The sequence below is a fragment of the Anabas testudineus genome, chromosome 13 (assembly GCF_900324465.2).
Source record: "Anabas testudineus chromosome 13, fAnaTes1.2, whole genome shotgun sequence".
NCBI classification, from domain to species: Eukaryota; Metazoa; Chordata; class Actinopteri; order Anabantiformes; family Anabantidae; genus Anabas; species Anabas testudineus.
In genome coordinates this window covers 20,013,052-20,030,248 of record NC_046622.1, presented here as the reverse complement: position 1 = coordinate 20,030,248, position 17,197 = coordinate 20,013,052, and the positions used below count along the sequence as shown (strand labels likewise).

The window sequence follows — 17,197 nt, the reverse complement described above, 5'->3', positions numbered from 1 at the left end:
CACATGTAGCCCAACAAGATCAACTTGAGCAAGCACTAGGCTAACAGTGGAGAGGAAAAACTCCCCCTAGGGGAAGAAACCTCCAGCAGAACCAGGCTCAAGTTAAACGGCCATCTGCCTCGACCGGTTGGGGAGCAGGAAACAGTTATACAAACAAAACAATAATACAAACAACTACCACATCGAAGTTGTGGGAGTCTTCTTTCTTCTTCTTCTTTCGGCTTTTCCCATCAGGGGTCGCCACAGCGAATCATCCTTTTCCACCTAAATCTATCATGGGCATCTTCTACCCTAACACTAGCCAACCTCATGTCCTCTGTTAAGACACCCATATATCTCCTCCTTGGTCGTCCTCTTGCCCTCCTGCCTGGCAGCTCCATCTCCAACATCCTTCTACCAATATACTCACTATCCCTCCTCTGAACATGTCCGAACCATCTCAATCTGGCCTCTCTGACTTTGTCGCTAACACAGGCAACGTGAGCCGTCCCTCTGATGTACTCGTTCCTTATTCTGTCTAACCTGGTCACTCCTAAGGAGAACCTCAACATCTTCATCTCTGCTACCTCCATCTCAGCCTCTTGTCTCTTTCTCACTGCTACCGTCTCTAACCCATAGAGCAGAGCTGGTCTCACCACTGTCTTGTACACCTTTCCTTTGAGTCTTGCTGACACTCTTCTGTCACACAACACTCCTGACACTTTCCTCCACCCGCTCCAACCTGCCTGTACTCGCCTCTTCACCTCTTTTCCACACTCCCCATCACACTGAACTGTTGACCCCAAGAACTTAAACTCCTGTACCTTCTTCACCTCAGCCCCCTGTAACCTAACGCTTCTACCTGGATCCCTCTCGTTCAGACACATGTATTCTGTCTTACTACGACTGACCTTTATGCCTCTTCTTTCCAGAGCAAACCTCCACCTTTCCAGCTGTTCCTCTACCTGCTCTCTACTCTCACTGCAAATCACAATGTCATCCGCAAACATCATTGTCCAGGGTGATTCCTGTCTGACCTCATCTGTCAGCCTGTCCATCAACATAGCAAACAAGAAGGGACTCAAAGCTGATCCTTGGTGTAGTCCCACCTCCACCTTGAACTCCTCTGTCTGACTTACAGCACATCTCACCACCGTCATACTTCTCTCATACATGTCCTGAACTAGTCTGACGTACTTCTCTGCCACTCCAGACGACCTCATACAGTACCACAGCTCCTCCCTCGGCACCCTGTCATACGCCTTCTCTAAATCCACAAAGACACAATGCAGCTCCTTCTGACCATCTCTGTACTTTTCCATCAACATTCTCAAAGCAAAAATGGCATCAGTGGTGCTCACAACTCTCCACCTTCTTCCTAAGCCTGGCTTCCACTACTCTTTCCCACAGCTTCATTGTGTGGCTCATCAACTTTATTCCTCTATAGTTGCTGCAGTTCTGCGTGTCACCCTTGTTCTTAAAGATCGGAACTAGAACACTTCTCCTTTCCACTCTTCATCCTTTTCAGAGCCTTCCTAACCTCATCCTTTCCAATCTCTGCTATTTCCTGCTCCACAACATCCACATCTTCCTCTCTTCTTTCCCTGTCATTTTCCTCGTTCATCAGCTCCTCAAAATACTCCTTCCATCTTTTCTGCACACTCTCCTGGGTTGTTAGTACCTTTCCATCTCTGTCCTTAATCACCCTTATCTATTGTACATCCTTCCCATCTCTATCTCTCTGTCTGGCTAGCCTGTACAAGTCCTTCTCTCCTTCCTTTGTGTCTAACCTGTCATTCAGCTCATCGTAAGCTTTCTGTTTGGCCTTTGCCACCTCCCTCTTCACTCTACGCTGCGCTTCCTTGTACTCCTGTCTACTTTCCTCAATCCTTTCTACATCCCACTTCCTTCTAGCCAACCTCTTCCTCTGGATGCATTCCTGTACTTCCTCATTCCACCACCAAGTGTCTTTACCTTCTTTCCTCTTTCCAGATGACACACCTAGCACCTTCCTACCTGTTTCCCTGATAATCTCTGCTGTAGTTTCCCAGTCATCTGGAAGCTCATCCTGACCACCCAGAACCTGTCTCAACTTCTGTCTGAATTCCTCACAAGTTTCTTCATTCTTTAACTTCCACCACTTGGTCCTCTTTTCTGTCTTCCCTCTCTTCTTCTTCCTGACCTCCAGAGTCATCTTACACACCACCATGCGGTGCTGTCTGGCTACACTCTCTCCTACCACCACTTTGCAGTCACTAACCTCTCTCAAATGACCTCGTCTACATAGGATGTAGTCCACCTGTGTACTCCTACCTCCACTTCTGTATGTCACTCTATGTTCCTCTCGCTTCTGGAAGTAAGTGTTGACTACAGCCATTTCCATCCTCTTAGCAAAGTCCACCACCATCTGTCCTTCCAGATTCCTTTCCTTCACACCAAACCTGCCCATCACCTCCTCATCACCTCTGTTGCCCTCACCAACATGCCCATTGAAGTCTGCTCCAACAACAACTCTCTCTCCTCTGGGGATACTCTCTATGACCTCATCAAACTCACTCCAGAATCTCTCCTTCTCTTCTAACTCACAGCCAACCTGTGGCGCATACCCACTGACTACATTCCCCATCACCCCTTCAATTTCTAGCTTTAGGCTCATCACCCTGTCTGAGACTCTTTTCACCTCTAGAACACTGTTTACAAACTCCCCCTTCAGGATCACTCCTACCCCGTTTCTCTTCCTATCCACACCATGGTAGAACAGTTTGTATCCTCCTCCAATGCTACGTGCCTTGCTGCCCTTCCACCTTGTCTCCTGCACACACAGTACATCTACCTTCCTTCTCTCCATCATGTCTGCCAGCTCTCTGCCTTTCCCTGTCATTGTGCCAACGTTAAGAGTCCCTATTCTCAGATCTATGTCCCTGCCTTTCCGCTTCTCTCTCTGACCACGAACCCTTCTGCCTCCCCTCTTTCTTCGACCAACAGTAGTCAAATTTCCACCGACACCCTGTGGGTTAACAGCATCGGTGGCGGTCGTTGTTAACCCGGGCCTCGACCGATCCGGTATGAAAGTCTTGTGGATGATTCGCATGGTTATTTTGGCAATTTTTACGCCGGATGCCCTTCCTGACGCAACCCTCTCTATTTATCCGGGCTTGGGACCGGCACAGAAATCACTGGCTTGCAACCCCTGTGGCTAGATTTGTGGGAGTATATTCTGTAATACTACAAGAAAATTCAAGAAAAAACACAAATGTGCATCCACAGGATGCTTCATGTTAGATATTGAGCAGATATTGTTAGATATTGTAACAGAAAATAGGAAAATAAAAACACTAATTATACCTCAAGAACATTAGCAAAACTGTTTTAGTTATTTAGCTTTTTCCAAGTAAGAAAATGGTCATTTAAATTAATAAACAGTGTGTTACTTTAGGAATGCATCCAAATTTACACATATCCTTTCTATTTAAAAACTACATAAACAATATCAGTAATAAGCTCACATTTTACTACACACTTAAAATGTGGAAATACATAGGCTATTTCTCAGCTTGGGTAGCTGACATCCCTCTCACTCACTACATTGAATGTGGGGACACAAAGTCCACTCTGTCCCACTTGCATGAGGGAAACAAAACAACGACCGCTATCCAAAACACTGGTTTTTGTATGCTAGCGTTATCCAGCCACTTAAACCCTTTCGCATTCCATTTTTTCAAAGGCTGCTACACTGAACAAGGAGAGACGTTTGCTTTTAGCAGAGAATGTTTTATTATACTTTTATTATAATTATTGGATTCCCATGATCGTTGGGCCCTCAAGCAGTACTGCATTAAAAACAGCCATGATTCAATAATGGACATCAAAATCACATGGCTACATCCCAACTTTTGAAACCAACAAACATTTTCCTTGCTACAACTATACTGCTACTGCATATGTTCCTGGCAAACAGCCAGTTCTTGCGTGAGAGTAAGATGAAGTAATGGGTGAAACAAGCAGCAATTCAGCACAAGGACCTGTAGATGTTGTGTCAGTATGTCACCAGCAGTTGGGCCAAGCATGAGGTCAGTGCCTCTAATGGAGTGAAGCAAAATTAATTAATTAAAATAACTTTGTCTTTTTTCAATTATGTGCAAGAAGTAGCCTGCAGCAGTACACAGTGGTCCACGTACGTCAGGGGTGCCCACATTTTCTTTCTCATAAAATGACCTGTCAGGTGTTAGGTTTTTCTCTTCTTTTGGTTGCTTTTTGTTTTTGACTTCTATGTCTGTTTTTTCATCTCTTGTCTGTATGTGTCCCCGCAGTTCTCTATCCTGCCAGCAGCAGCCTCTTCTCTACCTCAGCCTGTCTCCGGTCCCTCTTGGTTCCCCACTCCTCTGCCTGCATCGCTTAACACACCTGCCTGTTATCATCGCTTCACCCCCGTTATAAGCACCCTCATATCCATTTGCTGGTTGCTAGTGTGTCACTCATGTTCCTTGTTGTTCCCTGTTTCGTCTGTTTTCCCCACTGAGCGTTGTTTAGTTTCGTAGTGCTCTAGGGTTGTGCGAGTTAGGTTTTATATTTCTCTCAGTTTGTTTCCTACGTTTTTGTAGTGAGCGTTTTTCTTTTCTTACCTTTTGTTTTTCTGGTCGTTTTTCCTCCTAGAGAGTGAGCGCTTTTTGTTTATTTGCCTCAGTGTGTCTGCCGTGTATTTGTATTGTCTCTATTTCATTATTGTTAATAAATTTAAGTTTGACACTGACACTGAGTGTGTACCAGGTTCTCACAGAACACACTAGCCACTATGGATCTAGCAGGATCATAGCAGGCTTGGCAGTCTCAGGAGGCTCAATTGAGCCAGACACAGCAGCATGTAGAGGAGAATAGCCGTAGATTGGATTCGTTGAGCAGGTGCTCAGCGTATCGAGTTTTTCCGCCTCCCCCGAGTGTAGGATGGCACCACCGGGACGCTTTTCTGGAGACTCCGGTAAGTGCCGGCCTTTTGTTTCGGCACTGTCACTCTTTTTTGATCTGCAGCCCCTGTCATATTCTACGGAGCGCAGTAAGGTGTCGTAGGGGAGACCGGGGTTGGTTGTCACACTTTTTATTTTTTTACAGATTCTTCAAAAACCGTGACCCTAACATATTAACTTTCACTGGAAAAACGAAAGGGTAAAGTGTCAACTAAGAATAGAGTGTCTTTACTTTCCATAACCTTATTCTGTTCAAAACATATTGCCTTTTAAATACATCGTGTGCATTTTTGACAACCATCCCCGTTGTAGGGTTGGTTGTCACACACTATGGGGTTGGTTGTCCCTATGTATTTTATTGCAAAAAAACACAATCATAAAATTTTATTTAAAATTTTTTATTTTATTAAATGCAAAAGCCTAATATCACATAAGAACATATGCAGGACGAACTCTTTCCTGAAAGTGTTTTTTTAACCAATATATAACACTAGAAAGAACAACAGACAACAACAATACATTGATAATATTTCATTTATCTTGTCAGTCACTACCGGACCCAGAGTCACAGTTCTGACAGATATAGACTGACAGTCCAGGGGTGCAGTCCCTGTGTGCCCACTGTTTGCACATGATGCACTGCAACCATTTCTCCCTGGGGCGGCTGTTTGAGAAGGGCTCCACACACACCAAGCAGAAACATTCTTCTTCATCTGAGGATGACTCTGTATTCTGCTCTTTTCTTTTCTTGCTTGTTTTTGTTGATGTCTTACTCTTTTTCTTTTCAGTTTTAGAGAAGAGGGTCTTTTTCATTCTCTGCTGAGTAAATGTTTTTTCTGCCTCAATCCTCTCTTTCACTGGGGTATCTGTGAGTATGGAACTCGTCAGTGTTTTTCTTTTTCGCGTCTCCTTCGTGGGTCCAGCCTTTGGAAATGGCCTCAACTCCACTGGAGTAGTTACTCTATGTCCAGAGCTAGTGGGAAGGTCTGATGAATGGACAGTGTTAGTAGCCTGTGATTGGGGGATTGTAGGTGCCCCGTTCTGTGTGTCATTTAGCACCAATGCATCGGAAGCTGGGCAGGGGTCAGTATTTGGATGGTCAGTCACAAAGGCAGGAGCAAATGCCGACTGAGGAAACACCTCCCTATCAGGGGATATATTCCACTTGCCTGGAAGCCTGCCTGAATGTTGGCCATGTTAACTGCAAGAGGGAAGGCTGCAGCTACAATTCTTGATATTTCGTGAATGGTCATTGTTTTTCCTGGATTATTGAACATCCAGACAGATGAGGCAGTGTTGATGTGCTTCTTCAATGGGCCAAAGACAGCCACATCCAGGGGCTGCAGGCGGTGAGAGCAGTGAAGGGGGGATGATAGCATCACAATCCCACTCTCTTTTGCATAATTAAGGCCATCGACAGACAGGTGGGAGCTGTGGTTGTCCAGCAGCAGGAGACATGGTCTGTCTTTGCTGCACTTTGTGTGAACTACAAAATGCTTCAAAAAGTCTACAAAATGCTCCTCCTTCATCCACCCACTTGGATTTGCCCCTCCTGCACTTCCTGTGGGAGCAGAAATTAGAAAATGGTCAAAAAAGTTGACTCGCGGGAAAATAAAGAAGGGAGGTTTACTGTTTCCAGTGGCAGAGACAGCACAGGAGACAGTAACCAGGGTTCCCCTCTCAGCTGATGTCAAAGATCCCACCTGCTTGTAGCCTTTCCTGGCTACCACTTTGTTTGGTTTATGGACCGTGGTAACGCCAGCTTCATCCATATTCCTCCTCCAAGTTGTCAAAGAACTGGTCCACATTATGCTTGTTAAAAGCTGTGGCACGTGAAAGGCTAGTGGCCTTCGGGGTCCTGATTGAAAGTGATGGATGTCTTTTCAGAAAGCCAGAGAACCAGTCTGCACCTGCCATCTTCTCTGCCAAGTTTGTGCGGACTGCAACATTATTGTGGACTGCATACATGTATGCAAGTTTGCGGACTTCAATAGGAGAGAGGCCAAAATAAATGTCCGATGCAGTGATGACGTACTCTGCCAAATGGTTTTCCTGTTCCTCACTGAAAACTGAACGATTTTTGATATATCCTACTGGCAAGAATGGGAAAATTCCATCTCCAGCAACTTCAGCTGGACTTATTTTATTACAATATCTGGCCAGTGTTCAATAGTTTATCTGAAATTCTTTAGCCATTCCTCTGAGCTTCACCTCTCTGACTGCCCTGAGCATTACATCTGGTGGAGTCTGTCCGTTCTTTGTCTTCCTCACAAACTTTCTGCCCATTTTTCTATTGGGCAACAAAAAGGGTCTGGTAGGTCACACCATGCACGTCTATTTAAATGAAGGGTTGGTTGTCACATGTGTCACATGTGACAACCAACCCCGAAGAGAATGTGACAAGCATTCCCAACTGGACTTTTTAGCTAACATCAAAGCTAGCAGCTACATTTTGTAGCGTAGCATAGAAAAAAACTATGTAAAATATAGCTAACACTTCAGGCTTTTAACAAAAATTTATTTTATTTATTTTAACAAATTTTCTTATAAACTATATGAAAAATTTCACATTGTTAAAAATGTCCATTTTGCCATGAAAAAAACTAAAAGTTCTCTCACCTCAGTATAAAGTGTGTTAATGCAGAATAGTCATAGTAGGTGATCTTTAACCCAAATTCCTGAAAATCTGGCGGTAAAATTTTTTAACAGTGCCCCCTAGCGACTGAGTTATAATCAATGTGACAACCAACCCCGTTCTCCCCTGTACCATTTCCCTACTCTCGGGGAACGGCGGAATGGAAAAGCAGGTCAGCATGTTGTCAGTTGTTTGAGGCTTTCTCTTACGAACTAACTTTTGTTTTCAACCCGTTAGCACCTCGTAGGGTGGCAGCTTCGAGCCTGTTTAAACTGTCTCAGGGATCTCGTTCAGTCACGGACTACACTGTTGAGTTTCATATGCTCGCCGCCTCTGCCAACTGGCGTGAGGAAACATTGTTTGATAAATATTACAAAGGTTTAGCCGGTCGCATTAAGGATGAGCTGGCAGCTCGCAACCTCCCCTCCTCCGTGCGTGGTCTGATTGGGCTGGCGGTGTCTATCGATCATCTTCGTTAGGCTACGGACGCCGTAGCGACGTCACTTTTTGATCCTTCGATGTCGGCTCTTCCTATCATTGTGAAGCAGAATTCACCAATCGTTGGATTGTTCACCCACTAATAGAGAACGTGAGCTGGGGTTAGACCGTCGTGAGACAGGTTAGTTTTACCCTCCTGATGATGTGTTGTTGCAATAGTAATCGCCGTCGCCCCTCTGCTCATCCCCCAGCCCCCCAGCCGAGTCGATATCATTCCCTCCTGAGGAGCCCATGCAGGTGAGGAGGTTGCGGCTACCACCCAGCGAACAACAACAGTGCCTGATCGGAGGGTTGTGTCTCTATTGTGGGGAGGCCGGTCACAGAGCCCGTCAGTGCCCGTTAAACAGCAAGGCTCATCAGCTAGCAGGGGGGCGCTGATGAGCCGTTACACTCAACTCAGCTCCCCATGTCGACCCACTATACCAGCCCTCATCACTGGACCACGGGCATCCAAGGAGTGTCCTGCCTTTACTGACTCCAACTTCATCAACGAGGCAGTGGTTCATCTGTTAGGGCTGGAAGTTGAGGACCTCCCAGCCAGACTTCAGGTAAAAACTCTTGATAACTGTATCACTCATCACATTCAGTCTGTTTGTTACAAAGCCTGTTAGGATTAAGTTGTCTGGCTAACTGTTTACGTGCCGCTGAGTCTCGTCCTCATAAGGCTGTTAGTGCTTCTGTGGAACCCACTGACCTGACTGTAGTCCCTCCTGACTATCACGACCTTGCTGATGTGTTCAGCAAGGCACGCGCTACGTCATTGCCTCCCCACAGACCCTATGACTGTGCCATTGAACTGTTGCCTGGCACTACGCCCCCTCGAGGTTGTGTATTTTCACTTTCCCAGCCTGAGAAGGAGGCCATGCAGGAATACATAGACAGTTCCCTCAAGGCAGGGGTTATTCGTCCTTGCTCCTCTCCGGCGAGGGCTGGGTTTTTCTTTGTTGAGAAGATGGACAGGGGGGCTTAGGCCATGTATTGACTACCGAGGGGTAAACAGCATTACCGTTAAGAATAAATATCCCCTTCCCCTTATGTCATCTGCTTTTGAATTACTGCAGGGGACCACCATCTTCACAAGACTGGATTTGCGGAATGCCTACCATCTCGTCTGCATTAGGGAAAGGGATGAGTGGAAGACTGCCTTCAATACCCCCAATGGACATTACGAGTACCTGGTCATGCCCTTCGGCCTCACTAACGCTCCTGCTGTCTTTCAGGCCATCGTCAATGTTGTCCTCCGGGATATGATTAACATTTGTATTTGTTTATTTAGATGACATTCTCATCTATTCTAGCGACCTGAAGGCACACAAACACCACATGAGGACCGTGTTGCTACGCCTCCTGGAGAATCAGCTATTCGTCAAAGCTGAGAAATGTGAGTTTCACACTTCCCTGACCACTTTTCTAGGGTTTGTCATCACCCCTGGGAAGATTGCTATGGACAAAAGGAAGATGAAGGCAGTAACTGCATGGCCAGTCCCAGCTGACCGGAAGCAGTTGCAGCGGTTCTTGGGCTTTGCTAACTTTTATCGCCGTTTTATTAGGGGCTACAGCAAAGTGGCGGCTCCTTTGCATGCCCTCACCTCCGTCAACACGCCGTTCGTATGGACGGCAGAAGCAGAGAAGGCCTTCGATCACCTCAAGACCTTGTTCACCACCGCTCCTATCCTCCCCCTCCCGGATTCACAACGGCAATTCCTTGTAGAGGTTGATGCCTCTGGCATGGGAGTGAGAGCGGTGCTGTCCCAACGCTCGGGGGTGGACAACAAAGTGCACCCCTGCGTCTTCTTCTCCCCCGCCTCACGGACGCCGAGAAAAACTACGACATAGGCAACTGAGAGCTCCTTGCTCTCATGTTGGCGTTCGAGGAATGGAGGCACTGGCTTGAGGGGGCTGTGCAGCCGGTGCTTGTGTGGACAGACCACAGAAACCTGGAGTACATCAATTCGACTACACGCCTCAATGCTCGTCAAGCGCGTTGGTCACTCTTCTTCTCCAGGTTCAACTTTATCCTGTCGTATCGCCCGGGGTCTTGAAACACCAAACCTGACGCCCTGTCACGCCAGTTCGGCAGTGAGACAGACTGTGACGCACAACAGGAGACCATTTTGCCACCTTTGGTACTGGGGGCGATTCGATGGGACCTGGAGAAGAAGGTAAGGGATTTTAAGCACGTTAACCATGTTCCTGCTGGTTGCCCTCCGGGGTGTTTGTTTATTCCTGTGTGTCTTCGTCAGCAGGTGGACTGGGCTGGTTATGGTCCGGAGGAGCGGTGCTGGTTTCCCTCCCGGTTTTTCCTGGACCCCTCCCTCCTTGCTGATTTCCACCGGGCTCATCCAGATCTGTGTATTTGTATCATCTCTATTTCGTTATTGTTTATACATTTAAGTTTGACACTGCCTGTGTGGCTTCTGCACCTGGATTCCCGAGTGTGTACCAGGTTCTCCAAGTCAAAATGACCTACCCACTATAAAAATGCAAAACATATATTTAAAAATATATTGTGAGTATTCTTTACAATATATGTTTATGTATCTTGCATTACTGCATGAAGCCATATTGTACAACAATGAGTCAGCTGTTTCTGCGAATGCCTCTATTACCATCTCTGCGTCTTGGAAGGACTTCTTGTGCTTAACGATGAAGTGACTGACCCGGAATGATGCTTCGGTGGCTGCCTTCGTTTTTGTGGTCAACTGTGAGAAAAATGACTGCTGTTCGGATAACTGGGATTTGGCGTTTCACATTTCCCTTCTTTGGAATAGCAATGGTAGACTGGCAGATGAGGCAAAAGCACTGTGAAAAAAGTCCTCCCATTCAGTATGGAAATGGTAGGTTTTTGACTTCTTACTTGGTCCAGCTCTCCCACTCATTTTTATACCCTTTCTTGAGTTTAGAAGAAATAAATTGGAGGCTAACTAGGCAACTCGGTAGCTTGATAGAGCTTTTGGTGTGGTTGTATGCGCATGCGTGGTGACCCATGTGTCAGAAAAGGTTAGATGTCAGACTGGCTGCCCTGTATGTCAATCAAGTGACAAATTTCATAGTGAGGATAGATGAAAAGTTGAAGTCTTTTTTTTATATGCCCTGTGATCTACCCACACTACCTTTGTGATCGACTGGTAGATCGTGATCAACGTATTGGGCACCCCTGACCTACATCATGTTTGCTTAATAGTGTGAGAGCTGAGCTCTTTATTAGTGGGACAGCTAGAAACATGGTTCCAAAGCTCAAATGTGGAAAGCTCACTGAGGAAAGGAGTGCTATTACTGTTAGTGCTGCTATCTATAATTGTTTAGTTTGTATGAATTCTATTTGAATGGAAAGTCTATGGGAGTGCTCTAAAACAGTGGTTTTCTCAAAAACTGTAAAACCTACAGTAATGAAATTTTCTGGAAAGCTGCCCTGTGTTGAAATGTTCAATGGTAATGACAATGGACTGCAGATCTGACTTCTTCCTCCTGTAGTCCACGATCACTTCTTCTGTTTTTGAGGTCCCTATTCTTCATGCTTCATCAAACCTTCTTTAAATTTGGTATAAAACATATTTGGACCACCATGGATTCAATGGTACCACCCATTCTGTAACATACTTTAAACTTTTCCTGTAATTTGCTAGGAAATTAAATGGCTTAACTCCTCAAAACAATTAACCAGGCAAACCAAACATTGTATTCGGTTGTACAATCGTACTCTATGTATGCCAGAGATTCATACAGATGACTCACTAGGTGGCGCTACAGCAAGAGCTTATGTTTTCACATTTATTGCTTGAAAACTGTGATTTCCACAGGTGTGACATATTGTACACTGCCACCATCTGTTGACATGCTTAAAATACTAAAGAATTAAACTTGTCACGCCACCGTCTGGCTAGTTATGGAACTGCAAATATTGAACATATGGTTAAGATTATGTAATAGAAACAACTCACTGTCAGTGAGTAAGTGTAAATCATACTGAAGCCTGATACCATACTGCCATCTGCATAAGTTTACGTAAAAAAAATTAGAACTTTTCATGCTTAAATTCTGCAAGGAGCAGCTGATACTACTGCTTTCAGCAATCACACATAGTGTCTGTGTTTCTTCTGATCCATTATGTTTCTCTTTCTGGTTATCACTTTTCCCCTAACTAACATCTTATCTTAGTCAACTTATTTTGTTTTTTGTCACATTTACATTTAATTAGGTGTGCATGTCTATATTCACTAACAGTCTGTGTCTTTGTCTTGATTATATTTGTCCTCACCTGTTATGACTGCAGTATATGCCTCACCCTTCGACTCATGTTTGCCTTGGTTCCTCATGAACCTTTTTCTATAATTTACCTGTTACACATGTGTGTCTATACCTAAAAGTTAACTTTCACCATATTGTCCTGCTTTTACAAAAAAGCCCTGATACTTAAATTCTAAAAGGAAAGGCTTAAAGTGGCTGAAATATTCAAAATATTAGCACCACTTAAAAAAATGATAGTATATGATAGTGTGAAGTGTGCTAGAATTTCAAGCTAAAAGCATATAAAATTTTATAAAAATTTCTTCTTCTATCATTTGATGTCTACGTCTTGTTTTTTACTGGCTTGTGTCTCTTTTATTCAAACGTCTTTTCTGCTTTCAGCTTCTTTTCAACACTGTCTTTCTTTTCTTATTGCTTTTTCTGTCCATCATTTTCTTTTTGCCTTCATTGCACCTTTTTTTCCATTTTTTCTGCCATATATTTTTAGCCTCACCTCTGTCCACTAGGTGTATTTTTTTGTCAGCTTTTTCTTATACTCAACCTTTTATTTTTGTGAACTTTTTCAGCTTGATAACTTTTCCTGTTATCAACTTTCCCTCTTTAACAACTTTTCTTTGTGATGTTCTTTTAGATAAGAACTTGCGGTAACTTGTCATCGGTCAGCGTCTTTTCTGCAACAGCTCAGATCTCACATTTTTATTGGGATTCTCTGACCAAATTAAATTAACACAAGCTAAACATGTTTTTGTCTGTAAAAATATAAAGTATATTATCCAACTACACTATGATCTATTTTAAGTGCCGTGAACTCACACAGCAAATAGGTATTACACATTTGTACTCATTAGTACATAATTACAAATAGTATTACATATAATTAGATTACAAATACTATCATTGCCATAGCCTATGTTACAAATTGATTGAATGGAATAGATTACATTCAACTGTTAAAAGATATGAACAGAAGTGTCTATCTAATGTGTTGTGTGTTTAAAGCATTACGCAAGAAAAAGAAGGAACTATGTTTATTGTAAGCATATTTTATATATATTCTGTAGCATTTCATAATGTATTTTGTGCCCCTCTCCCCATCATATTCTTTTTTGTATTTTTCTCTGGTTTCAGTAAGATAATATAACATTTTGGAATAAAAATACAAACTAACAGTCCAAAACTGGAGGCCAGAATAGCAAATATCTCTACAGCAACACTGAACTTCCCAGGAGAGCTGACATAAGCTGGAATAAACGTGATCCACACTGCACAGAAGATCAACATGCTGAAGGTGATAAATTTGGCCTCATTGAAGTTATCAGGTAGTTTCCGAGCCAGAAAAGCAAGAATGAAACAGAAAGAGGCCAGAAGGCCTATGTACCCAAGTACAGCCCAAAATCCCACAGTTGAACCCAGAGCACATTCTAAGATGATTTTGTCTTTGAGTTCCTTCAAATTCCTAAATGGAAAAGGAGGAGAAATTGTTAACCAGAGGATACATATTACAACCTGGATGAGAGTGAAAGCCAGAACACTGAGTCTCTGCTGTGTTGGTCCAAACCATTTCATCACATTACTGCCTGGAAGTGAAGCCCTGAAGGCCATTAACACCACCATAGTTTTCCCCAGAACACAAGAGATACAGAGGACAAAGGTGATGCCGAATGCTGTGTGTCTCAGCATGCAGGACCACTCAGAGGGTCGGCCGATAAAGGTCAGAGAACACAGGAAACACAGAATCAAGGAGAAGAGCAGCAGGAAGCTCAGCTTAGAGTTGTTGGCCCTGACAATAGGAGTTTTCCTGTATCTGAAGAAGATGAATGCTACAACAGCAGTCATGCATGTTCCAAATAAAGATGCTGCAGTGAGCAGTGCTCCCATAATTTCTTCATATGAAAGATACTCTGCTTGCTTCTTTACACAGGCATCTCTTCTGTCATTGGACCAGAATTCAGGCTGACATTGCACACAGGTGATAGAATCTGTAAGTAATAATAAAGTAGAAATTAAACTTACTGAATATTTTAGTTTCAGTACTTCCTTTTTGCATAAACTGTATATAAGACAGACAGACAGACATTACTACTAGATACTACATTTCTAACTGTATCACAGTTGCATGATATAAACATTATTGATTTTAAGTATAAAATTTCAAACTTATTACATGTCTTATTATTGTTTCATCTTTTTAAATTAGTTTTTAGCTATTTCATTACATGTATTCCAAAATTATACTTGGATCCACATAGACTTAAAACAACACAAAAAACTAACAATTTACCTTGGCGTTTTCTCATTTTTTAAGAAGAAAAGACAAAGCTTTCCTGAGAAAGATATTAGTTTAATCTATTTACCTTCTTAAGATAACTTTAGCAGTGGTATAATATTACTAAACCTGTAATGTTGCTTATTTCTCCCTCTGCACATCTTATACAGTCATAGCAGCAGACAGGCTTTCCTTTCTGGAGAACTTTACGAGTTCCTGGGGGACATTTCTCACTGCACACTGACACAGGAACCTGTAAGAAAAATATATCAGCACTCAAATGGAAATGCAACAGATGTTGTCTTTGCAAACCTCTTTTTTCTAAACATTATAATGTCAATAATAGTTCAAATAATAGCTTACCTGTTTTGAGTTCTGTGCCCAAACTAAAGACTTATTTTTCAGGTTCAGCTGTTTGTCTGCAGGTAAAGATGCATCATAAAGACCAACTGTGACAAAGTCCACAACACCATTTTCTGTTGGTTGCCAGTTTATAATTTCATACTTTGCTGGTGGGTCTCCATTCTCATTAAAGTAAACTTCATCTCCTTCCTTTGTTATGAAATGATTTTTTCTAACATGCTGCAAAATCTAAAACAGTATGTATTTATTAAATTATAAAAAACATCATGTAAACTTGTTAGTTCAACAGCATTTTATACACCTTGCAATAATTATTTTATCAAATGTAAGTATTTACTCACCATGAATGGATCTAGCTTCACCTTGTAGTTACATGATTCATTACAGTTAAGAATATTATGAAGTGCATGAGCAACAGCATACACTCCTTTATAGACATTATTAAATATGGGCATAAGTGACATATCAGTGAAGCTGTTGTGTAATCCACTCAGATCTTCTTGTCCAGTACATTCTCTTTGATTCTTTGTTGATGAACTTGACTGTTTAAACTTACAGCTAAATAATGTCTCCCAGATCTCTGTGAATAATTCATGGCCCCACAAACTCAGTGGCTTCACATCTAATATGAACTCTCTAATGCTGCTGACCTGTGCTTTTGGTATAGACAGGCCAATGGCACCATCTAAAATGTGATGCTTATCCATCTCTACAGTATGTGAATCAAAGATCCAGGCTTCACTGCCTACCCACTGGTACCCAGTCAAGTTGTACTGAGACAAGTGATTAATTAGTACATCCATGTCAAAGTAGGAGAGGAAAGCAACAATAACTTTAGAAGTGGAAAGCTTGATCATTTCAATTATCCTTTTTATTTTGTTTGGTGGGTCTGTTCTAAAAAATGATACAGAATACTCCAGACAGATTCCCAGTTGCTGTGCAGTTTCTCTAAATGTAGCCATACCATTATTGCCATAATCATCATTGGATCTAATAGCTCCGACCCAGGTCCAACCAAAGTGTTTGACCAACTGAGCCAGAGCTCTGCTCTGATAATAGTCACTGGGTATAGTTCTGAGGAAGGATGGGTACTTGGTTTTGTCACTGAGACAAGCACAGGTGGCAAAAGGGCTGATCTAAAAAATACAGGATAAAACACTTAAAGAAAGATAAAATAAAAACATTCACAAAGACACATTTGCTCTTATTAGCTGGAGTAATTGCTTGCAGAATAATATAACAAATATAATTTAAAATTCACTAATCTCACCCACCAGTGGAATATGAAAGGGCCCAATGACAGTCGCTACAGCCATGCAAGGAGAGGAAGAGGTTTCTCCAATAATTGCCTGCACTTGTGTAGATCTGATACATGGAGCCTCAGAGGGTACAGACACAGCTTCATTACCATTAGTCAAGGCAAGTGCAACCCCTACACTTCTTGCAGTAGAGCCACATGTATCATATATATTATATCCCAAAGAGATTCCAGGTAAAAGGTCTGTGCTGTTATTAATCTCCTCAATGGCAAAAAGCATAGCCTGGGCAAACTGGAATGCTCCTAAATTCAAACTTGATGCACACAGTTTTAAATATTTGTACTAACATATTTGTAGCAGCATTTGAAGCTCAACAAAAGTATTTTTTATGCATTTGATTCTATGAATAAATACCATATAATTATTCACATGTTAATTTTAATACTTACTTTTGTACCAAATTTGTGTACACATTTTTACTGTAATGCTTAGATGTTTTAAATTATTACAAATTTCTGTATAATTTACCTGGTGCATTCCAGTGGCAGTGGTTTGTTTTTGTAGGTATCGTTTCTGTTTTTCCAACTACCATGGAAAGCAAAGATTCCCCCCAATAAAATATCACCATCTTTAGAAAGTTGAGGATTTTCAGGGTCACCTCTTCGTTGGCACATCTGCTTCTCTGGCTGAGAGAAAGATGCCACCAACAACAACTGTAAAAGAGCCAAGCCCCACTCTGGCCACTTCTGTGTGAATGTCATACTATCTGAGAGAAATAAATGAGTGGGTGGAATCATGAAGTGTGTTGTGTTGGTATTTATGCAGCATATGTTGAAAAAAATGTCTCTACTGTATATTATAGAGTGCATATATTACATCTAAGAGACTGCCCTGTTTTACTTTAGCTTTCTGGTTGGAGAAGTTTAAAATAAGAAGTGAGAGAAGTCTTTAAGCAATCAGTTTGGATAATGTTACAATGTATATGGTT

The 17,197-nt window shown here is 42.5% G+C and overlaps 1 protein-coding gene across 1 annotated transcript; it reads right to left on the bottom strand.

The window, feature by feature from the left end:
• Positions 1 to 13,386: 13,386 nt before the first annotated feature.
• On the bottom strand, positions 13,387 to 16,970 carry LOC113171944 (extracellular calcium-sensing receptor-like). The gene is made up of 6 exons (XM_026374685.1): positions 16,738 to 16,970; positions 16,225 to 16,522; positions 15,292 to 16,086; positions 14,951 to 15,178; positions 14,717 to 14,840; positions 13,387 to 14,300 (listed from the first exon to the last, which is right to left on the bottom strand). Exons 1-6 carry the CDS (start codon positions 16,968 to 16,970, stop codon positions 13,387 to 13,389), a joined length of 2,592 nt encoding a protein of 863 aa, XP_026230470.1.
• Positions 16,971 to 17,197: the final 227 nt, after the last annotated feature.

What these genes read in the sequence shown, in the direction of transcription:
- LOC113171944 (XM_026374685.1), bottom strand. Translation starts at nt 16,970, where the DNA reads ATGACATTCACACAGAAGTGGCCAGAGTGGGGCTTGGCTCTTTTACAG. An exon ending in CTGCCACTGGAATGCACCAG is followed by an intron (nt 16,523 to 16,737) that starts GTAAATTATACA and finishes GTGTGCATCAAG; the next exon opens with TTTGAATTTAGGAGCATTCC. An exon ending in GGCCCTTTCATATTCCACTG is followed by an intron (nt 16,087 to 16,224) that starts GTGGGTGAGATT and finishes TGTATTTTTTAG; the next exon opens with ATCAGCCCTTTTGCCACCTG.